Below are 24,184 nucleotides of genomic sequence, written 5' to 3' on the forward strand. Positions count from 1 at the left end.
AACATGCACCAATTGACCAGTGAGTGACTTTAAGAGTCATAGATCACTTTCTCAGCGTTTGTGCAATCGGTTGAGTTGAGCTGGTGAAAACAGACTCGGAGTGGATCGATACGAGGGTGATCATAGTGAAGAGGTGGGGTCAAAAGAGGAGGAGTAGGTGGAGCAGTCGTGGGGGGTGCATTTGACTCTCCGGAGACAGGAGTAACGTGACTGAAATTCCAATAATCACATCAAACCTGTCACTTCCCACCGGTTGATTACCATCGATTGCCTTTGTAATGCAGGAGCGGTCCAAGGGGTTGGAACTAAAATCTGCAGTACTGCAGTGACCAGCAACAGCCTATGTTCGCCTCTTAAATATTTACTTTATATGTCACAACAGTACTGAGTGAGTCATAAATTACTACAGAAGCTTCCAGACCATGTTCATTTTACCAAACAATGACAGAGTAAAATAGTGAGACTGTATCTATTGCTTAATCTAGGTTAATCTAAGTATGTTCCTTCACATCACAGGCTCTGATTTCTAAATGTTTTAAAATATGACTGGCTGCTGCACAGGAAACAGATCACTTCATGTCTTTATGTTAACAACTTGAACCATAGAATCCCTATTCTGGGGCGAAGATATTTGGTGTAGAGGGAACAAATATGTGGGGGCCTAGTATAGAGCCCTGGCGGACTCCTGTCAACTAAGTATATAGGGTCTAAGTGGTTAAAAATACACATTTTGGGCAACAGCCTTCTTCTGTGTGCCTCACCTACTGCACCTATAAATGTTTGACAGAGAATGATTTATGAAAGCATATTAAACCTCAGCAGTAGGCTTGGTAAATACTGGAATCCTTAGGTTAAACCCTGACAGGCAGTCTGTCCCACTCCAATGACAAGAAGAAAATGGCAAGCATGAGTTTCTTCTACAACAGCCCCGCGATCTTTAGGCATCAAGTCTGTTTGTGCGGCTCTCTGCCAGCCTATTGAGCGGAGTGTAATGTAATTCTAGGAGCATCGGCATCGATTGACGCCTGAGAATGCTGGGAGAGAAACTCCTCCCTTCAACCCTGCGTATGCTGCCTGCTGCACAGCTTCTAGAGGAGAGGACAGGGTCACATAGCTGCACCGGAGCTGCCCGATTGTGTGTGTGTGTGTGTGTGTGTGTGCGTGCGCGCGTGCGTGCGTGCGTGCGTGCGTGTGTGCGTGCGTGTGTGTGTGTGCGTGTGTGTGTGTGTGCATAGCTTTAATTCAGGTTGGAATTTGGGTTATGATTAGACATTTAGGAGTTTAAGTTTAGGGGTTAAAATCAATTACTCAATTTACACTTGTTAGAGTCCATTTATACTTGTAGACATGCTATTTTTGGTAGGCGACACTGGATTGCTAAAATTGCCGTCCTAAAACGTTGTTGTCCTTGCAAGTATAGTATACAAATGTGTGAGTGTGCGTGCGTACGTGCGTGTGTGTTATATATGGTAATGCCGATGTCAGCTTGGGCAGTATTGAGGCACGGTTCCAGTCACTACTTTATTCTCAGGGGATCCCAGCCAGCGCTGATGGGGTGAGGCCAACATTATACGGGGAGAGGATCTTTACGGGGGGAAACGAAACACTACACATGATGAACTGTAGATCTCATGTTGCCCTGGAGTTTATTGCCTCATTTACAGTGCCAGGAATACAAGGGACGAAGATAAGTGGAATTCCATTACTCAAAATGATGACTCTGCTGAGGGAGCAATGCAGCACTGATGATTCAATTAGATTTTTTTTACTTGATTAGAAAACACATCATGTTAAATAACACAAAGGTTCAGAATTATTTTTGTGTGCTCATGAAATCAACGCACATCTGTTTTTTCAACGCATTCTTCTTCTGCACCAACTTTTTCATTTAATGACTTTATCCAACACACAGTCGTAACAGCAAATTCACTTAATCTAGGGGCAAAAGATGCTAGAGGGCCTATTGGGAATGCACCTCTAAATGGAATGATTATTCTAATCAATCAGTCAAACTAAAGAGCAATTAAATCCTCATCATTCAGTTTAATTACCAATTCATTATTACTATTACCTTGCTGTGTTGTGCAGCGTATCATTATGTTGTCAAAGTTCTGCGGAGAAAGTCCCACCAACATTTCACTGCTTGTACTTATATAAGTAATTGACAAATAAAACCCTTCTTGATTCTTCTTGATTCAATGATTTCACCCTTTATTATAGAACATCCAAGTGAGTGGGGTAAGAGAAGTCATTCAAGTCCAATTTTCCATGTTAGCATGAATATCGAATTTCCTTGAAGGTAAATGGAAAATGGACTGCATTTATATTGCGCTTTTCTAGTTTCTGAATCACTCAAAGTGTTTTATAATGGATGCCTGGCATTCACTAATTCACACACACGTTCACGCACAAACAACGAAGATAGCCATGCAAGACGCCAACCTGCTTGTCGCAGTAAGAGTTTAGTGAGTTGCTTGAGGACACTTTGTCTTTGAGGCACAATGCCAGGGCGAGCCCGGATCCAACAGGGGCCTTCTGCTTCCCAGACGACCACTCTACTGCAGTGGTTCTCAAACTTTTTCATGTCAAGGTCAAGGACCCCCAAATTGATATGTATTTGGAAGCGGACCCCTATGTGAAAATGTTTTGTGCCAGGGACCACCAGAAGAGAAGATTTGTGTTAAAAAAAATCTAAATTATTCAAAATGTTTCAATATTGCAGAAAAAAAAGAAAAATTTAAAAAGCAGCTCGCAGTGAGCTTGTATATCTTCTATTTTTGAATAGCCAAAGTATAAAATATGGATAAAGTGGTTACATGATTGTGATGCTGTATTAACACATTTTGCTGGGGACCCCCTGGGAACCCCCCAAGGACCCCTGGGAGTCCCCGGACCCCACTTTGAGAACCACTTCTCTACTGTATCTCCGGAGCCACTGTGACCCCCAAAGAGGCTTCTGATGAACTCTAAACGTATCTTGCCAACTTTACACAGGCTTCTACACTATACTGTCATAAAAGATTCATGGTATCGTCTGAATAAAAACTGAATTAAAGGAACATGTCCAGCATTAAATGTAAAAGTAGGTATAATTTTAAATATTTCTCAAATATGTTCCTACGCTATATTTGCCATGGTTTCATACTTGTGATATATAAGAGATAAAGAAATAAAGAGCATTGATACAGGAGAGTCCTGGTATGACATAATGTTTTTTCTAACCAACTCATATAATGTGAAAAGCTCTAAGCAAAGCAAAATGAGGTCGGCTTGCTGAGCTGTAATTTGTTATGGGGATGGATTGCAATTGGACTGGCAACCCATTATCTCTGGAGCTAACAAAGCATTGGACCAGTTAACTCATTAATTACACACTCAATTAGAGAGAATTAATTAATCAGAGGAGCAGGGGGAGTGAGTGTTTGTTGAAGGGATTGAGAGGCTAGATGGATGTCTGTGCGTGTGTGGGTGCTTGCGTGCATGCGTGCGTGTGTGCGTGCATGCGTGCATGGGAGACAGGGAGAAAGAGCAAGTGAGAGACATTGAGACCCACCATGTGAGCTGTAAAGCGGGCCGGGATGGGGGACTGGTTTGACAGAAGAAGAGTTCTGGTGATGTCGGTCAGAACTGGAATTCTGCCATAGTCCAGCTCAGGAGTGTGAACATGAACTGCTGGACCCTGTCCAATACATGACAAGACCACCTCCTGCATGAACAGAGGAGAGGAGAGGGAGAGGGAGAGGGAGAGGGAGAGGGAGAAGAGAGGAGAGGAGAGGAGAGGAGAGGAGAGGAGAGGAGAGGAGAGGAGAGGAGAGGAGAGGAGAGGAGAGGAGAGGAGAGGAGAGGAGAAGAGAAAAAAAGAGAAAGGTGATTGATAGAGGAGAGTAATTGTTTCATTCAATAATTAATAGTTAAGAAAGCACTGTGTAGCTCGTGCCAAGAAGCTAACAGCACTATAACACAGTGTATTACCCCCCACCACACACACACACAGCCACTGACCAGGGGTGTCTGTGCTCTGCCAAACACAGCGATGGGTGCAGTGTGCTGCAATCTGCCTAGAGCCTTAGCCAGCAGAAATATGGGAACCTCCACTGAACTAGAGGGAGGAATCACTCCTCTGGGATGAGCACTGCCATAAAGTACCGCTGGTCTCTCCTCATATTCCTGAGTGTGAGCACAAACACAGATACACAAACACACACAGGCACGCACACAACGCACGCACGCACCAACACACAGGAATCAGTAAGACATTGTGCTGCTGTCACATGAAAAACTGAAATCTGCAATGTTAATGTTCAGAGGATTTCAATGGATTTTTAGGTACCGTATGTCATTTAAGGTCACAAACCGTGCCGTAACTAACTGGGTGGAACATGCTCTAAAACACTGTGTATAAAAAGGGAAACTACAACCAACATTTGGAGTTGAAAGTCAAGCATTTCTAAGCCCTAGGCTAAAGTAAACCCTAGGCTACAGAAAGCCCACGGCTACCTTAGCCTCATTTCACACTCGTATTTATCAAACCATGCCTTACGAGCCCCGGGATTGATGATTTGTGTCCTAACCTTCTTTCATACTAGTGATCTTAACCCCAGTGCTTTGGGGATAACCCTGCTCGGGGGAGGGGGGAGGGGGGGGATTAGCCGTGGATTAGCAGGGGTCTTAACGTAGTGTGAAAAGTCCTATACACTGCATCACGGCTAGTGCAGTCCCTCATTTTAGATCTAAATTAACTAGACCATACCCGGTGAAGGGCGCCCTTCACCATACCCGGTGAAGGGCGCGCGTCCCCTCGTATATATATAAAAATTTGCTATATAAAATAGCAAAATAGGCTTGCTATTTTCTGTTGCCCTGCAGCAGGCTTGAGTATATTTTTTGATGGCATTTTACACCACTAACAACATTAATCAGAGAATCACACGTCTTTGTCACAACTCGTGTTTTGTCTTTTTTAACCAACACAGTACAAAGTACTGGACACACAGATGACACACAGGTCATAGATGACTCAGGTCATAAACCTGGAAATACAGGAAAATAAACATTGTATTACCATATATTCATAGCATATATGATTCACAATTAAACAGCAGGTAATGTAGCACAGTCTATCACAGTAGAACCGAAATAGCAGAAAATGACTACAATACCCATGAGGCATTCTGAACCATGAGCCAACAACGCGTCGCCCCAGCTACCATTAAGTTACAGTGTCCAAGTTACAATACACAAAATACACCAAAATAATACTTTTCAATGGACTACTTGGGTAGCACTGATAATATTAACCACAGTAAGGTTCATAAAGTGTGTTGATGAAACGTTTCATCAACACCGTCATCGTTGATTAAGTCACGATGACGACGTTAGCATTAGCGTTAGCCGCATGCTAGCGCCAAACGGCCGTTAGCTTAGCATCACGCTAACGGCTCATATTAACTTGGTTTGGCTAATAAACATTAATCCCAACTAACGCCAACACAGTAATGGATGTAAACATACACAGACATGCTTTGGACATTATTATCAGGTTGCATGTTGGTGGTATGGGGTTCGTTTGGTTTGGCCTCGTTTTCATAGACCTCGTTGCTTGTTTCTCTCGCGAAACCTGTGGCCATGTTTCCCATTCAACCCGGAAAAAAACCCTACGTCCGCTGCCACTACTGCTCCCGGTTTGGCTACAATGGGAAACATGGCCACAGGCTGACTAAATAAGCGATTTAAACGGGTAGTTTCGCTGGCGACCTAAAATATTATGCAGCCGACCAAACCTTAAACATCCGTGCGGTTTAGAATCTACCATTAGTTTTGGGATACGATGTATACAAAAGGGTAAACAGCGGAGCCTTGGCGGACGTTCGCCCGATCCTGGAAGAGAACGACATAGAACCGTTCTTTATGGAGCTAATGTGCATCGTGTGTGGGGAAACAAATCTGGAGTGTTTACTTTCCACAGCAGAGAGTGGGCGGGGTCTATGGTGTAGAGTCGGTGTTGCCATGTCCGCCAATTGTAAGCGTTTTAGGGCCAATGTTGGTGTTATAGGGTTCGTTTGGTTTGGCCTCGTTTTCATAGACCTCGCTGCTTGTTTCTCTCGCGAAACCTGGCACACAACGACGCATGCGCAGTTTGGTCGGAGACCCAAGACCCCATCCACCCACCCACCCACCGTCAGCTTACTAGAATTATAGTAGGATGTAATATTCTTGCACTCTCTTTCACGTTTCATTCCCATTCCTAAGCATGGACACAAAGCCAGTCAGCAGGTGTGTGTAATATTAACCTGGTCAAGCAGGCCATAGCAGGCAGGCAGGGAGCTGGTGTTAGTCAGCGTCACTAGCTGTTGATATGGGTGACCGAGAAAACATCTGTGAAACACCAACACTGGCGGCTCTACCATGACCTCAGGTACCACACACCTATTGCAAAAGAGCGAGAGTGAGTGAGGAAAACAGAAAGGGGAAAATAATAATAATAATAATACTCATTTCATTCTCATAATAAACCAAAGTCAAACTTTAGCATACAATTTAGTTTGCATTGTAAGGGTTACTAACTAATGGAGAGACAGAAATGACTAGCTCTATATCAGTGCAGTATGAAAGACATGAAACACACAAAGACACCAAGTGAAGTCAGAGGGACCTCATAACAAATGGTTTCTAATTGTGTTTGCACATGGCTGCTGCTGGTTTCACACACAGTCAGTGGAACACACTATAGTGCACAAGCTAGGCTAAGTGGCTAATTAGCACAAATGTTTCAGTGTATGTACACATGCATGAAGTACACGGTTTCTCAAATAGCATCTATGCTTGATACTTATTTGTCAATCTGACCTGGCATTTATTGGCAGAGTCAGGACTTCTTTCCCAACACCTTCTACATCCACCACCAGCGCAAGCCTATATCTTTGCACAGTGTTGGAGCACAACGTCACCTAGAGATAGCGCCGCACGCACGCACGCACGCACGCACGCACGCACACACACACACACACACACATAGAGAGAGAGAGCTTTAATAAAATAAAAGGGCATTCCCACTCAAATCAAGTACAATTTACAATTCAGGCATTTAGCAGACAATCTTATTCAGAGCAACTTACAAGTGCGAGATCAGGGTAAGCAAAGTAAGCATGGACCCTAGTCCACAAACAAATCCACATTCTTTATTTAATTCTTTGCTTTTTACCGCCTTTTCTCTCCAATTCAGTCATTATGCCAATTAACTCCTCCCCACACACATTTGTTTCTGTGTTGCCAGGTACTGCTGTTGTATCCTACTGGCTCACCTGCCAGGGAGGAGCCCCCACTGGGAGGACATAGAGCCCCCCACAACACTCCCTGGGTGCAACCCCAGCCCATCAAACACAGACTCCACGGTGGTGGGCAGGTACTTTACCACTGCGCCACCCAAGCGCCCCTAATCCACATTCTTTACCAATAATTTGGCTAGGGCATTTTAAGATGCCTGACATAAATTGTTTAATGAGACCTTACTGAGCATTTCTTTTATCATGATAAACTCTTGAGGTTTCATGTTGCACTCAAGAACTCTAGGCCTGGGGGTCTGGTGTCAAACCTCAGGCTGGGAGTCACTGGCCAAACAGAAAACGGCTTTATTGATCCCAGTGAAGCAATTAACTCAGGAACTGGCAGAGTGCTTCAGTTTGAGAGTCAAGGAAAGCTTTTCCATGTTTTATTCCCTAGTCCATTTTGGATTGGCATCCAATCACGGATGGAAAGTACAGCAGATACATTCTGACTGTTAAGTAAAAACTACACCTCTCAGGCGATGTGTGGTTAGGCTCCGATTTTCTGTCCAGTAATGGCCAACTGCTGTTAGGGCTTTACCTCGACATTGATATCTGACATGGCCCGCACGGTGCCCGAGGCAGGCCTGAGAGTGAACTCTGAGGGCCGTGCGTGTGCGTCTATAGCAGTACTGCCATGCCACTGGTTTCTGGACAGCTCAGACACCTGGACAGCGCTGGACACACTGACAGGCCCAGAACCATCTCCCAAGACCCGCAGGACGAACGCCATAGGCACCAGGGAGGTGTTGAAGAGGGTGCAGGTCAAAGTGTGGGGGAAGCCTGGAGCCAGAGAGAGGGAGGGCAAGAGGAGTCATAGAAGGAGAGGGAGTGAAAAAAAGGGGTTCTTAGCTATGGATTATTACAATTACGGTAGCTGAAAATACTCTTCACACCAGCACATATGTGATGAAATTCTATTATAAATTAACGCAAAGGATTTTGCTTTGTAGTCTGCACTGTGTCCCTCCTTTTCAATCTCAGAGTCAGAGTAATAAGTACAGTATGTAAGCAAACATCCAAACCAAGGTTTCACTGTGTCTACCAAGTGTCCACTATTATTATTAGTACTTTTCCTTTAGAGAACAAAAGCACACATTCTGAAGCTGAAAGACTGTAGTTCAAATAACCTGGAGCTACAACAGCACAGCATGTATTTTATTTTTAGTACTTTTCAGCACAGATACCAGAAGCTAAAATCTCCAATGTGTAAGCCTTTAAATGGTCTGCCATTTAGCACTCATTCCATTAGATAAATCAGGAGTTTTGTCTTTTTGTTCTTGGTTCTGCTGAATTGCCTCTACAACACAATCAAACAATCGTTTGTACTTTAAACGCTTTTCTCAGCAGGTTTTTCAAATTATCTTTCGAATGAATCATATCAGGTTTTACAATCATTATAAAGCACACAAATCGTCACACTGACATAGTTATTTAATCTCCATCCAGTACATTAAGCAAAGTAGTACAGCATAATCTATAACTAGTCTTTTACCGTCTGTTTTTTTATTGTGTTAAACTTGTACAAGTTACTCACCAAAGGAAACATCTCCAAAGTTGAGCTCTGAAACATTGAAGTTGAAAGTGGGGCCAATGACACGGCCTCTGAAAACGAACACAAAGACATGACTTATAATAATGCATATATAACCCAAAGCACTGACATATGAACACATGAACAGATGACATCATGCCAATTAGTATAATGACTTTGTACAGGTACAGTAAGTGACATACTAATGTATTTGGTGTTTCTGATAGTGAAAACACCAAGTTTTTTACTGTACTATTTGCAATAGTGGAGTTAAATGTTTAATACAATTCAACTGTCGTTCTTGCCAAATCTGTGTTGTTGAGAAGCTGGTGTTGCTATGGTAACTAAATAAACAACAAGACAGAAAAGTTGTATCAAGAACACACCTGAAGGTCAAGGGCAGTCAAGGGCAAGTAACAGTATAACCTTCCTTAACAACAAACTAACTTAATTACATAATAATTCCTACAGTAGTTTTCTGCCTGGGACCAAAATGGGGAATTGATCCTCTCACGCTGTGACCCAGACTTGTTTAAAACAAACTCTCATAGTGCCCACAAGTTACACACTAGCCTGAAACACAAGGTGAGTCCGTGAGTCCTTTTGAGTTAGTCATGGATGTAATAACTAACTTCACCTGAATGTCAAGGTGTGGGGCTGCGGCTGTCCTGTGACAGTGAGCAGCAGGTCCTCAGAGAAAGTTCCCAGGGTGCTGCTGGAGAAGACGACCTCAAGAGCTTGGCAGGCCCCTGGGGGAACTATGCCCTCCTCAGGGCTGAAGGAGAAACAACGGCCAAAGGTGGTGTTGGGGCAGGACATCTTGAAAGGAGCATCAATCAGACCTCTGTTGGACACCAGCACCTGGAAATGTACAAAGTAGTTAATAGAGGCGCACTGATCAAGGATTTCCTCAGCTGTTAATGACAATCCTCTTGGTATCAGTTAGCTTCTTATGGATGAATTTCTTTCTTTTAAATATATTTTTGGTACAGTCACATGATATCTGTGGACGTGAGATGCATCAATATTACTTATTATTATACTATATTATTAGAATAAATACATCTATTATTTATTAATAGTCATGTGGGAGGGAGTTGATTTAGGTCAAATCAGGGATTAGCATTGCTTTTGTGACAAATGCATTTGTCTCTTTGATTGTATTTGTCTTTGATTGACGCTGCCTTTGTGTAAAGCAAAAAGTCTGACTTTCAGCAGAAGTGATTCTCAAGGAAAAAAGTATTTTATGTTTATCATCTTAAACAAAAGAGCAAAAGCGCACACCAGTAGTAAGGAGGTGCTGACCACTGGAAATATAAACTAAAAAAGGGAAAAAGAGAGGTCGCACAGACTCGCAGCCACGATGCAATAAACTTTTTTATTTATAAGTTACCAACGTTTCGACATATTATGTCTTCATCAGGGTATGTAACCCTAACCCTCATACCCTGATGAAGACATAATATGTCGAAACGTTGGTAACTTATAAATAAAAAAGTTTATTGCATCGTGGCTGCGAGTCTGTGCGACCTCTCTTTTTCCCTTTTTTATGTTTATCATCTTAAACATTTTCAAGGAGTATTTGTTGCAGTGTATACTCAGTAACCATAATATGTATATTCATGTCAAATAAATAAAATCAAATAAAATCCAAAACTAAGAAAGCATTTCACACCCCCTACCTCATAACAGTTCTTGGCCCCTATGAAAACATTTTGCATGTCCATTAGGTTATAGCTGAACTGGAGTTTGGGTCCTACGCCGTCCCCCGTGACTGTCAGAGGCAAACAACATTCACGGCCTGCACACAGACATCAACAAACATAGCCAGAGTAACAAACAAAACAAAAAAGAAAGAGAACAAGAAAGACATGGAGATAGAGACATTAGAACGTTAACATTAAACACATAATTGAACACATTGAACACACTCCTGTCTCTATCAAAATAAAGCAAAAATGCTGAAAATGTTTCATTATGAAAAATAAATAAATAATAATATTTCCTCTGTCTTCCAGAATACATTGAAGGGCTTCTCTTTCAAATGGATCCCAGGGGGAGACATGGGAAGACAAGACAGACAACAAGAAAGTTTTTAATTTTATATTCTATTTGTATATGATAATGTAACTATGGGCATTTGGGTACGTGCTCTTAATCCCACAAAAGTAGTCCTAATATGTTTTGAATACAGTAAAATCGTTTGGTTAAAACTTTATCTTTTGTCTGTGCAAGCCATACAGTAGCACACGCCCTAGTTCAGGTCACCAGCAGCCTCAGAAAACATGGAAATGAATGTAAATCTGGCCTCCGGCTCAGGAGACACACATGGAGGCCACATGCAAAACTACTAACGACTCTCTTCAAGCACAGATGACAGGGATTTATTGTTGCCCTGTGCTTTGTCTTTATTATGAAAATTAGATCAGGCAAGGTAGAAAGAATTTAAGTGAGTATACTGTGGTCATGTGTAGCTCCATGGGTAGAGCACAGGATTAGCAACAACCAGAGGTAGGGGTTCCTTTCCTACTGTATGTGCTTACAGTACCCTAAGGCACTTAGCATAAAAGCATATACCAAAAAGGCATATATTATATACTGAGTAAAGTGATCTGAAATGACTTCAGAGAGTGAATAGAGAAAAGGCAAAGTATTCTTCTCTAACAATAACCCCCCTTGTTTGTCTAACCTCTATTCACACAAAAGCTAGACTGAACGAGAGAAAGGATATCAATTACTTTTATTAAAGAAGACAGAATAATATCTGCAGGAAGCCTGATCTGTCTCCTTATAACTACGGTGGAAACAAGTAGAACAAACAAAGTGAACATTTCAGTGCCTGTGCATCTGGCTACTCAATAGACAGCAGCAGTGTTTTGTACTTCATTATCCTTTACTCTTTGAAGCTTAACTCTTCAATTCAGTTCACTTCATTTCACTTCTCTTAAACTTGGCCCTTAACCTTCATCCAAAATTTAACTGTAACCCAGTCTTTGCCCAACCCATTCATCCGATAACCTGACTCTTACCCACAAATAGTCTCACTTAAATTTTTAACTTTAAAGTTCATCTTGAACCTTCACCTTGGCACTAAGCCTCTTTAGAACATCATGTCTTGAACTTCTTCAATTACTGTAGTCCTCTCAGAGCTACACTCCCTGGGCATTGCTCTCACTTATCAATGGAGTTGCCAGCTCTGACTTACAAAATACAGTAGACCCAGTGTTTCCTCACAGCCATTCATCAGAGATAACCCCCACTGCTGGAACACACTGTACTGTGCCGTAACGCCTGCTGCCTGAACAATGCAGGCCAAAGCAACGATTGATTGATTGATTGATGTACTTTATTTAGTAAGACATGAGAAAATCAGTACATGGAAGTACAAATTCACAATACAAGGTCTACTAAACTGGGAGACTCATTAAGCACTGAGCTTGTTTAAGATGAGATCCCCATGCACACAAATCTTACTGTTCACCCAAAACAGAATTTATGGCAACAGCAATAGAGTTGATACAAATATTATGGTACAAGTAGGCCTATCCAAGCAAGAGGAATTTTAGCAAGTAGTGTTGCTGATACTGACAATAAAGGCAGGAAGTACTGAGGCCATGGAATCAAAATATATCAGCAAAAACGTTTTGATACACAAGGTGGTTAGAACAAGTTTGTTTTCAAGTATAAACACCTTGTAGCATTGAATCCCTTTTAAGAAAGGTTTGTGCTTTGCCAAAATCGACAGTATTTGCTGAAAAAAATCCATGTAGCACAAAATAGTGAAAGCAAGTACGCAATGCTTATCCCATGACAACGCACTGAAGTGTTTAAGGGAGGCACAATCAATGACAAGACCAGGTGGCTCTGCAGCTTGCATTATTATTACAATACTGGGTATACAATGGTACTAAATGTCTGGTCCCATCGGGATCCAGACGGGATTGCATACTGTACATCTACCTTGTCCCGGGTAGAACATAAAAGTTATGGATTGCAGCTTTAACCACTTAAAAGCTATAAGCAGTTGACCGAGGTCCCCCAGGGCTCTACACTTGGCATACTAGTATGTTCCTCTACACCTGGTATACTATTATGTTCCACTACACCAAATCTCTTCATTGAAAATAGACAATCAACAAGCTCAAAAGTCATCGTTGTGCGCTTGTAGATCTGCTACTTTCACCAAATGTTCGCCCTAGGGTTCACTTGGTTAAATAGATAGATAGTTTGTGTTGGCAGTTTCTTCCTCAACCCTGGAATAAACGTTACCTTACCTTGTAATGACCCAGAAACGAGTATCAACTGAGTCAGTCTCTTATACACAAATATATCAACACATATTGTACGTTTTATGCTCCCCAAAAGTTTGGAATGTTCAATGTTATACTGAAATCCAAATAGCTTAAGAATAGCTGACAGCTGATGTTAACTTATATAAGGACGGTGATGAGCTATGACAAAATTGCGTGGTTATCTGAAAACGATACCCTCCGGGCCAATCAGAATTGAGTATTCTCCATGGCCATGCTATAACGCAGTGGTTCTCAAAGTGGATTCTGGGGACTCTCTGGGTTCCTTTATTGGGGCTCCTTACAAATTGCATTGTTTGTTTTTAATGTCAATAATTAAAGTAGCTATTCTTCTTAATAGATAAAAAAAAAGTGATCTACGTAGTTAGTGGCAGTGTCTGAGACAACAGATGCTGACTGAATGTGTGTGAGCGCGCATGTGCGTCCGCAACTGGTTTCGGCCCACATCAAGTCACCATTTGACCAATTCGGCCCCAACACCAAAATGAGTTCGACACCCCTGCTTTAGTGGGTCTAAATTGACCCTTACAAGTCTGTAACTCGGACAGTACACAAATGGAACCAAATGGAACCTAACAGGTCCTTTTGGTTCCATTTGTATACTGTTAGAGTTAAGGGGAGACCTTGAAATGTAAAAGTTTGAGAACCATTGCTATAACGTGTGAAACACTCCTACTGTATACTTATACAGTAGGCACTGACCTGTGACATCACAGTAGAAGGTATGCTGGTAGAGCCTGGCCTCCTGAGGCTTAAAGATAATGTTGAACATTGCTGTGGTGGATGGCCATATTTCACCCTCCTAGACAAGACAGACAAAGACGGTGAGACGGATATACAGAATGGTAGACAGGGAGCAAGGAAGTGAGATTGCACATGCATGCAACAACGCACCGTTACGTACAACCACTTATGTACAACCACACACACGTACGCACGCACGCGTGCACGCATGCACGCGCGCACAAATGTGCAGAGGGGGGCCATCACAGAAGGTCAACTCCTCATAAATTCCACTGCATAATAGTAGATAGATATTCCCGGGTAGATAGATAGACCTTTATTATTCCCGGGGGAATACTTAGAATAAGAAAAATTGAATAAGTCTTAAGAGCTCACTGGATAATAATGTGGAAAAATCGTTTTGGGTTGGTATGTAATTCAGTTAGTCTACCACTCTACCGCATCCCTGCACAACACACAGCTCTGCACATTTTGTTTTTCTTTAAACAGCACCCTGCGCCCTGCACTCTCACTCTCTCTCTATCAATTCACATTGTGCTTAAAATAGAAAGGAGAGAAGGGTCATTCATTAGCACGAGAGGCAGCTCTGAAATGACCGCTGCCTCCGGGGAGTCCAGCAACACTATACAGTAGCTCTGGAGCCTCCAAGGACCGCATGCCCGATTTATACTTGGTTGCTCGCCGTGTTGCTCACGTTGAAAATAGCAGCTCTACAAGCTCACAACACGTTGTACTGTGACGTTTGTGAGCTTGTTGATCAGCAATTTTCGGCGCGTGACATCTGCAACTAAGTATAAATCACCTGTGTGTGTGTGCATGATTGTGTGCGTGTGCGTGTGAGTGTGTGTGTTTGACTGCGCTGACTGTGCATGCCTCTCCACTGTCCTCTAAAGTTGTCCATAGTATAGCAGATCTGTGTTTGTACTGTATCTGGCCTAAACACTCTTTGTTCTCCTCCCCTCTTCCCGCTGTCCAGGGAGTCTGGCTGGCATCCTGGCAGAGCTTGAGCTCTGACAGAAGAGCAAAACAAAGGAACAGGGGTGTCAGCAGAGGTCAGACTGCTCTGAGGAGGATCTGTCCATGATCCTCCTGTCATTAAAGGAACCAGACACGACAGAGAGAGGAGTTTTCTTAACACCTTGTAGGCCAAATGAGAAAGACAACCATACAGAATCTCATTTCAGGCGCGATAAGATCACAATCCGTACCCACAAAGGTTTAAAGATTTGATGATCCGATGCAACTACGCAGTCAAATTGAGCGTTCATTTAACTCTGAGAGTGTGAAAATGGACCATTACAGGGTTGAATTTCAGTGTGCACAGTAAAGTTACGCAATATCTTAGGGGCCAAGCTTTGAAGGACTTTGCGGAATGGTGCAGTAAAATATTTACACAGCAGCAGGTCATATAGCTAAGTGGGCTGAGGAACCACGCTGATGGTAAGAAAACAACACGGGGGGTGGAGGCAGACGATGAGTAAGCAACGAGATAGATGCTCGAGAGCAATGGAGAGAGAGGCAGAGAATGTAAGAGACAGACAAGAACACACACACACGTACGCATCCAGGCTTTGGGAGGGGCTGGGTGATGGACTTGACCTTTTCATTTTTGTTTGTGACTGCACAGATTGTGCCCCTGGACCTGGCTTTAACTTACTGCGGTACCACGCACGCACACACACACACACACACACACACACACACACACACACACACACACACACACACACACACACACACACACACACACACACACACACACACACACACACACACACACACACACACACACACACACACACACACACACACACACACACACACAGGTTTGTATTACTTACTATGCTTGTGAGGACATCATTTTGGGACGCCAATTTTATGAATGCCATATTTACAGTTTATAGCATTTTTTTTAATGTAAGCCTAAAGCCGGAAAATAGCAGATCTACGAGCTTGTAGATCTGCTACTTTTCGGTGCAGGACACCAGCGCGCAACTAAGTAATCAGGCATAACTGCTACCCTACTCCTAAAACTAACTTCTAAATGTCTAATTCGAGCCCTGAGCCCAACCTAAATATTTTCTTAATTGTAAACCTATCTCTAAATATCTTTTTTTAACCATAAAACAACCATTTCTCTTCTGAGGGTCCCCACCATGTCTGTGTCTCTAATTCTACTATACTTGTGGGGACATTTGGCCCTCGCAAGTATAGTAATACAAGAACACACACACACACACACACACACACACACACACACACACACACACACACACACACACACACACACACACACACACACACACACACACACACACACACACACACACACACACACACACACACACACACACACACACACCATTGGCTCGACAGTGATGGAGCTGTGTGAGGAAAGGGGCAGGCGGTCCTCCGCAGCCTGCCGTCTCCGCTCCCTGAAGCTCCTGGAGAGCAGAGCGATGCGGTGGAACTCGCCGGGGTCAGACGCGCTTTCTGACAGGAGCCGCTCTCTCTCCTCGGCCTCCTCATTCTGCAGGTCTCTGGAAGGGGGGATGAGGAGGAGGGATTTGAGGAGGAGGGTGTGGGACAAAGAGACTGACAAGAGGCCCAACGGAGGTAAAGTGACAGACATCTGACATTATTTCTAGTGCAGAAATGGGGAGCAGCAGTGGCTCAGGCGTTAGAAATAGTCTTGGAATCGGAAAGGATCCCGGTTCGAGCCCCGGCCCTTCCTGGCTGCGTGTCGTTAAGTGTCCTTGAGCAAGACACTTACAACTTAAACCCTATATCAGGGGTCTTCAACAGGGGGTCCGGGACCGCTAGGGGGTCCTCAGAGTTACTCCAGGGGGTCCGCATAATCTTTGTGATAGGATTTGTTTTTTTACACTAACCACTTGAATCCTAGCATCTCTATTCTGATGAACATTAGCCGAAAATAGCCGATCTACAAGCTCACAACGCCTCGCGCTATTTTCGGCAAAGAGGTTTGGTGTAGAGGGAAAAAGAAGCAAATCAAGTACCAACTATTGATTGTTTAAGTGGTTAAATGTCTGAAATGAACAAAAAATATTGATTTACACAGCACTGATGATAGTCAATGAAGCTATCTATGAAATCTATGAAAAAGTTTAATCTGCAACACAATTGTATGCAATGTAGGGGGTCCCTGCTTCGTCTCTCTCTCAGCTAGGGGGTCCTTGGGCTGAAAACGTTGAAGACCCCTGCCCTATATACTTAGTTGACCGGGATACCCCAGGGTATCTATATTTGGTCTGCTCTTTTTTTTCCCTCCAAAGCAAATCTCTTATAGTCGAAAATAGGCTAGCAGATCTACAAGCTCACAACTCATCATGTTGCAACGTGTTTTGAGCTGAATCTAGATAGGCTATTTTCGCTGAATGTTTGCCCCAGAACAGGGACGCTATAGGCCGGCTAGGGTTCAAGTGGTTAACCCTTACTGCTCCCTATAGGAGCAGGTTGGTCCCTTGCATGATTGCTGCCGCCCTCGGTGTGAATGGGTGAGTGTAATGCACATTGTAAAGGACTTTGGAGAAAGGGGCTTTATAAATGTACCATTTGCACCATTTATTTACAGAGACACAGCAGAGCAGAGATTCTAAGGAGTCAGTATAATTACATGGCCCTGGCGCCCTCTTTGCCTTTCTCAATCGTGTGTAGGTGCGTGCGTACCTCAGTGTATACAGATCTTCCTCCTCCTGGCTGGGCCAGGTCTTCCAGCAGTAGTGGAGAGGAATGTTGCTCTTGTTGGTGAGGGACACGGATCGCTGGCTGACCAGGGAGATGTACGTGTCCTCCAGCAAGACAGAGGCAGGCTCCAAACACATGTCCAACTCCTCACATGCCCCGTACAGGCTGATGTGCACCTCCTCACCTTGAGCCATACACAAACATACAGGAAAATAGGTGTTTCTGAATGCATACACATACGCACACATACTGTACATTCGAGGGCTTTATATGGTTTATTTTCTTTTTTAAACCAGTCAAGGTACCAACTCTTTTCTAAATTTCATGGATGATGAAACTTCTGCTGAGGTGAAATGATCCTGCTACTTCTCCATATAGGCAGAGAGAGAATCCTACTGAGCATGTGCGGAGGAAGTCTCATCACTCTAGCCTAGCTTGTTTCCGATTGGAGTTATTGTGTTATAATTGCCCTCTGCTACTTTAAAAACAATAAACAGGGGGAAAACATGCAACACATGCAACACATTGCCTAACAGAGTCACTGGGGTAGCAACAACTCGAAGAAATACTTCTAATACTAAGAGACAGGGCAGGGCAACAACCATCAAAACTACAAGAGTAGTCCACGCACGCACGCACGCACACACACACAAAATACAGCTTGCGTGCGTACATCTAGGTAGGTAGGTAAATCTGTTGAGGCTTTGTTTACATTCAAATCAGGAGTGGTGCAGCAGCTCTAACCTGTAGCAACAGATACTGTACGCATCAAAATCCTCAGTGTTCATTTAACTCTGACCCTTTACGAGTTAATTTGTTTACATTTTGTACACTCTCTGAGCTACAAATGCATAAATCAATACTGAGGATTTTACTGTGTAGGGTAGTGGCAGAGCCTAGGTAGAGCAGCTGTTTGGGAACCAGTTCAATCCTCCTTTTTTTTTTCTTGAATTTTTATCCCACGATTTTGTAACCCTATTTTTTACACCCAGTGCCAATTGTCTATGTAATCCTGGGCACTACCTTCCCTCTGCCAACCTAGGGAGGCCAGGGCCGAGCTCATGCCTCCTGAGCATGAGAGCCAACTGACCTTCTTGTCACCAGTTCAATCCTCCTGGCTTAGTGCTGAAATGTCCTTGAGTATCCTCCAAATGCTTAATTTAAGCTCTGTAGTAAGACGGAGTCACACACAGAAAACATAACGCTCATAACGCGTTACGATGCAACACGCTGTGAGCTCGTAAATCGCCTATTTTCTGTGCACGACTCCGTCGTACAACAAAGTATCAATCAGGCTTAACTCCTCCCAATGACCAGGTTGGCACCATGTGTGAATGGGTGAATGTAAAAGCACATTGTACAGCTCTTTGAATGAAGGTTATATAGAAATGCAGACCATTTTGTTGATTTCTGAAAATAAAGGATATTTTCCAGCTCCGTGCCTCCAGACCCCAAACCACATAGTACACCGGCCGGCGGGCGGACCTCTGACACTCATGTCACTACGTTGTCACGCTCATGTCAACATGACTCAGACATAAGGAGTTCCCAATGCAGCTACACCCAAATATGGAGTGTGTTGTCTAAACTCAATGTGTCGTCATAGCATCAGGCACAAACAAATCAGTCAGCTTTGATTGAATTTTGATTGATTGGATACTTCATTTAGAAGTTTGCAGAAAAAAGCACATGAAAGTACAAATACAAGACTGCAATCTGTCAATTGCTAACTTGCGCCTTGAGAAAAAAAACGGAAATAAAGATAGTAAACAAACAAATGTTATTTTTAAAATATTGTCAAAAGTTAAATAAAAAAAATGCAGTGCTAGTACAAAAAAAAAATATAGAAATAAAAAAAAAAAAAAACAGTGTTTCAAGTATAGTATGGTAATGTAGTAATTATCAAAAAAAAATAGTTTAGTTAATATCAAGTACAACATTTTCTTGGTTTGTAGATACATTTATTGTAATTAAGTCATGATCTGAATAATATGTGTCTTTGACTTCAATAGTTATATTATTTTCTTGATCATTGTTGTAGTACACATGATCTAAAAGACTTCCTTGATCTGTTGTTGGAGAATGTACTAATTGTTTAAAATTAAAAGTTGAAAAAAGTGTGTCTATATGTTCATCTTTGGTCTTTAAAAGGTCATCATTAAAATCTCCAAGAATGAGAGTTTGTGTTGTAGATATATTTTTTAACATTGATGTCATTGTGTTCTTAAAAATGTTAAATTTCATCTTTGATTCTCTGTAAATAAGGATTATACGAAGTTTCATACCAAAATGTAAAACAATGCTTAAATATTCTAAGGTTTTAGACCAATCATTATCCAAAATTAATTCTTCTTTGTGTATCTCATAACTTTTTGTAGTTAAAAACATTAAGCCACCTCCTTTTGCTTTTAATCTATCTTTTCTCAAAATGTTATAGTTCAATCCTGATAATTCCATGGTAGAAAAACAATGATCACTTTTTAAATGTGTTTCAGTCAAAGCAATAATATCTAACATTTGTATGTTGTGATCTGACCTTATGTCATCTAAATGTTGTAAGTAACCATTAACATTTAATAATCCAATTTTCAAGGTTTGTGTTAATGGTCGTAGAAAAAATGAAGTCGGAGATGATATTCTGAGGGATGTTTCACGTAATTTCTTCATTTCCTTTTGTACATGTATGTTTACCTTGATTTTCTCTTGGTTGAAGTCTGTTATATACAAGTCATTCAAATTCTTCACTCTACTGAATGCTACATAAGCTTGTCCGGTATTAAAACGTGATCCTTTCATAGATACAAGAATTTTATTTACAGTCAGACCTTGAACTTTATGAATTGTTAAAGCCCATGCTAATGACAAAGGAAATTGAATTCTTCTAGTTGATACAGCCTTATGCCTTCCATGATAAAGTATTGATTCATATTTGAAAATAGGAACAGCATTTGGGTAATTGTTTTTGTAAACACTTCTGGATTTGGCATTTACTCCAACAAAAACATCTTCAAACTTTACAAGTATGGCATGAACATCTTGCAGTTGTCTATTGAAATCAATATGTTCAACAAATCCTCTAGCACCATTTACTAAACCATCAGTGACATCAATGTTTACAGTAAGCATAACTTTAGCACCAATAGCAATAGAAAATACTTTACTTAGACCTCCTTTATCACTAAATTTGCCTGATGTAGAAGCCACAAGGTGGTACACAGGCGCGAGTAAATACCAAGTAAATCATCAAGTCTGGTGGTCTCCTGCCCTGTGGAGCCCTTTGCCCTGCCCTGTCCAGTGTGAGCATCTGACCACCGATGTGGACGGTGGTCTGACACAAATAGACACACAGTCGCAAGTAAATACCTTTACTCATCAGAGGACTACATCAAGTCTGGTGCGTCTCAGAGCAGAGCGGAGCAGAGCGTCTCAGAGCAGAGCGTCTCAGAGCGGAGCATCTCAGAGCAGAGCGTCTCAGAGCGTCTCAGAGCAGAGCGTCTCAGAGCAGAGCGGAGCAGAGCATCTCAGAGCAGAGCGTCTCAGAGCGTCTCAGAGCAGAGCGTCTCAGAGCGGAGCAGTCTCAGAGCAGAGCGTCTCAGAGCGGAGCGGAGCAGAGCGTCTCAGAGCGGAGCGGAGCAGAGCGTCTCAGAGCGGAGCGTCTCAGAGCAGAGCGTCTCAGAGCGGAGCGGAGCAGAGCGTCTCAGAGCGGAGCGGAGCAGAGCGTCTCAGAGCGGAGCGTCTCAGAGCAGAGCGTCTCAGAGCGGAGCGGAGCAGAGCGTCTCAGAGCGGAGCGGAGCAGAGCGTCTCAGAGCGGAGCAGTCTCAGAGCGGAGCGTCTCAGAGCGGAGCGTCTCAGAGCGGAGCGGAGCAGAGCGTCTCAGATCAGAGCGTCTCAGAGCAGAGCGGAGCGTCTCAGAGCAGAGCGTCTCAGAGCGGAGCGGAGCATCTCAGAGCGGAGCGTCTCAGAGCGGAGTGGAGCAGAGCGTCTCAGAGCGGAGCATCTCAGAGCGGAGCGGAGCAGAGCGTCTCAGAGCGGAGCGTCTCAGAGCAGAGCGTCTCAGAGCAGAGCTGAGCGGAGCGTCTCAGAGCAGAGCGTCTCAGAGTGGAGCGGAGCAGAGCGTCTCAGAGCGGAGCGTCTCAGAGCAGAGCGTCTCAGAGCGGAGCGTCTCAGAGCGGAGCGTCTCAGAGCGTCTCAGAGCGGAGCGGAGCAGAGCGTCTCAGAGCAGAGCTGAGCATCTCAGAGCGGAGCGGAGCAGAGCGTCTCAGAGCGGAGCGTCTCAGAGCAGAGCGGAGCGTCTCGGAGCGGAGCGGAGCGGAGCGGAGCGGAGCGGAGCGGAGCAGAGCGGAGCGTCTCAGAGCGGAGCGTCTCAGAGCAGAGCGTCTCAGAGCAGAGCAGTCTCAGAGCAGAGCAGTCTCGGAGCGGAGCAGAGCGGAGCGTCTCAGAGCGGAGCGGAGCAGAGCGTCTCAGAGCAGAGCGGAGCAGAGCGTCTCAGAGCGGAGCGTCTCAGAGCGGAGCGTCTCAGAGCAGAGCGTCTCAGAGCAGAGCTGAGCGGAGCGTCTCAGAGCAGAGCGTCTCAGAGCAGAGCGTCTCAGAGCGGAGCGTCTCAGAGCAGAGCGTCTCAGAGCGGAGCAGAGCGTCTCAGAGCGGAGCGTCTCAGAGCGGAGCGTCTCAGAGCGTCTCAGAGCGGAGCGGAGCACAGCGTCTCAGAGCAGAGCTGAGCATCTCAGAGCGGAGCGGAGCAGAGCGTCTCAGAGCGGAGCGTCTCAGAGCAGAGCGGAGCGTCTCAGAGCGGAGCGGAGCAGAGCGTCTCAGAGCGGAGCGGAGCAGAGCGTCTCAGAGCGGAGCGTCTCAGAGCGGAGCGTCTCAGAGCGGAGCGTCTCAGAGCAGAGCGTCTCAGAGCAGAGCAGTCTCAGAGCAGAGCAGTCTCAGAGCGGAGCGGAGCAGAGCGAAGCGTCTCAGAGCGGAGCGGAGCAGAGCGTCTCAGAGCAGAGCGGAGCAGAGCGTCTCAGAGCGGAGCGTCTCAGAGCGGAGCGTCTCAGAGCAGAGCGTCTCAGAACGTCTCAGAGCAGAGCGTCTCAGAGCGGAGCAGTCTCAGAGCGGAGCGTCTCAGAGCGGAGCGTCTCACAGCGGAGCGGAGCAGAGCGTCTCAGATCAGAGCGTCTCAGAGCAGAGCGAAGCGTCTCAGAGCGGAGCGTCTCAGAGCAGAGCGTCTCAGAGCGGAGCGGAGCGGAGCAGAGCGTCTCAGAACGGAGCGTCTCAGAACGGAGCGTCTCAGAGCGTCTCAGAGCGGAGCGTCTCAGAGCGGAGTGGAGCAGAGCATCTCAGAGCGTCTCAGAGCGGAGCGGAGCAGAGCGTCTCAGAGCGGAGCGTCTCAGAGCAGAGCGTCTCAGAGCAGAGCGGAGCGGAGCGTCTCAGAGCAGAGCGGAGCGGAGCGTCTCAGAGCAGAGCGTCTCAGAGTGGAGCGGAGCAGAGCGTCTCAGAGCGGAGCGTCTCAGAGCAGAGCGTCTCAGAGCGGAGCGTCTCAGAGCGTCTCATCCGGTGTGCCTGATGTCTAGAAACTCGTGTGCCCAGATGTCCAGTGTGAGCATCTGACCTTATCTGCATTAAACGTTAGTCATCAATGTGAATTAATATATTTTACAATGTATATATATCATCTTTCTTTGTATTCATGACATAATAGTGATGTCATCAATCCTATGCCTATTTGTTCATACCAGTGCCGAAGCTTAATTTGATTGGTTTGACTTCACGTGACATATGTGCATAGTGCCTATAAAATACTAGGACGATGGCGGATGAGACTATATATATATATATAATAATTATATCTCTGTATATATATATAACTAATATACTACTATATAACTAATATACTACTATATAACTAATATACTACTATATAACTAATATACTACTATATAACTAATACACTACTATATAACTAATATACTTACTATATAACTAATACACTACTATATAACTAATACACTACTATATAACTAATATACTACTATATAACTAATATACTACTATATAACTAATATACTACTATATAACTAATATACTTACTATATAACTAATATACTACTATATAACTAATATACTACTATATAACTAATATACTACTATATAACTAATATTCTACTATATAACTAATATACTAGTATATAACTAATACACTACTATATAACTAATACACTACTATATAAATAATAATATAACTAATATACTAGTATATAACTAATACACTACTATATAACTAATATACTACTATATAAATAATAATATAACTAATATACTACTATATAACTAATATACTACTATATAACTAATACACTACTATATAACTAATACACTACTATATAACTAATACACTACTATGTAACTAATACACTACTATATAACTAATATACTACTATATAACTAATATACTTACTATATAACTAATATACTACTATATAACTAATATACTACTATATAACTAATACACTAGTATATAACTAATACACTACTATATAACTAATATACTACTATATAACTAATATACTTACTATATAACTAATATA

General features: G+C 43.3%; 1 protein-coding gene across 1 annotated transcript in view; it reads right to left on the bottom strand.

Moving 5' to 3' along the window:
• The window catches only part of hydin (HYDIN axonemal central pair apparatus protein), a gene marked incomplete at its 5' end in the record, with an annotated part of 121,146 nt that overhangs the window by 73,428 nt on the left and 23,534 nt on the right, over window positions 1–24,184 (bottom strand). Inside the window, 11 exons of the mRNA XM_084059512.1 lie at window positions 3,554–3,706; window positions 4,003–4,167; window positions 6,291–6,426; window positions 6,847–6,947; window positions 7,864–8,105; window positions 8,860–8,927; window positions 9,494–9,717; window positions 10,539–10,657; window positions 13,869–13,968; window positions 16,273–16,450; window positions 17,601–17,802. Of these exons, the coding sequence (XP_083915638.1) occupies window positions 3,554–3,706; window positions 4,003–4,167; window positions 6,291–6,426; window positions 6,847–6,947; window positions 7,864–8,105; window positions 8,860–8,927; window positions 9,494–9,717; window positions 10,539–10,657; window positions 13,869–13,968; window positions 16,273–16,450; window positions 17,601–17,802 (1,688 nt within the window). The remainder of the gene's footprint in view (window positions 1–3,553; window positions 3,707–4,002; window positions 4,168–6,290; window positions 6,427–6,846; window positions 6,948–7,863; window positions 8,106–8,859; window positions 8,928–9,493; window positions 9,718–10,538; window positions 10,658–13,868; window positions 13,969–16,272; window positions 16,451–17,600; window positions 17,803–24,184) is intronic.

This window comes from Gymnoscopelus microlampas (assembly GCF_963454915.1).
Source record: "Gymnoscopelus microlampas genome assembly, chromosome: 6".
NCBI classification, from domain to species: Eukaryota; Metazoa; Chordata; class Actinopteri; order Myctophiformes; family Myctophidae; genus Gymnoscopelus; species Gymnoscopelus microlampas.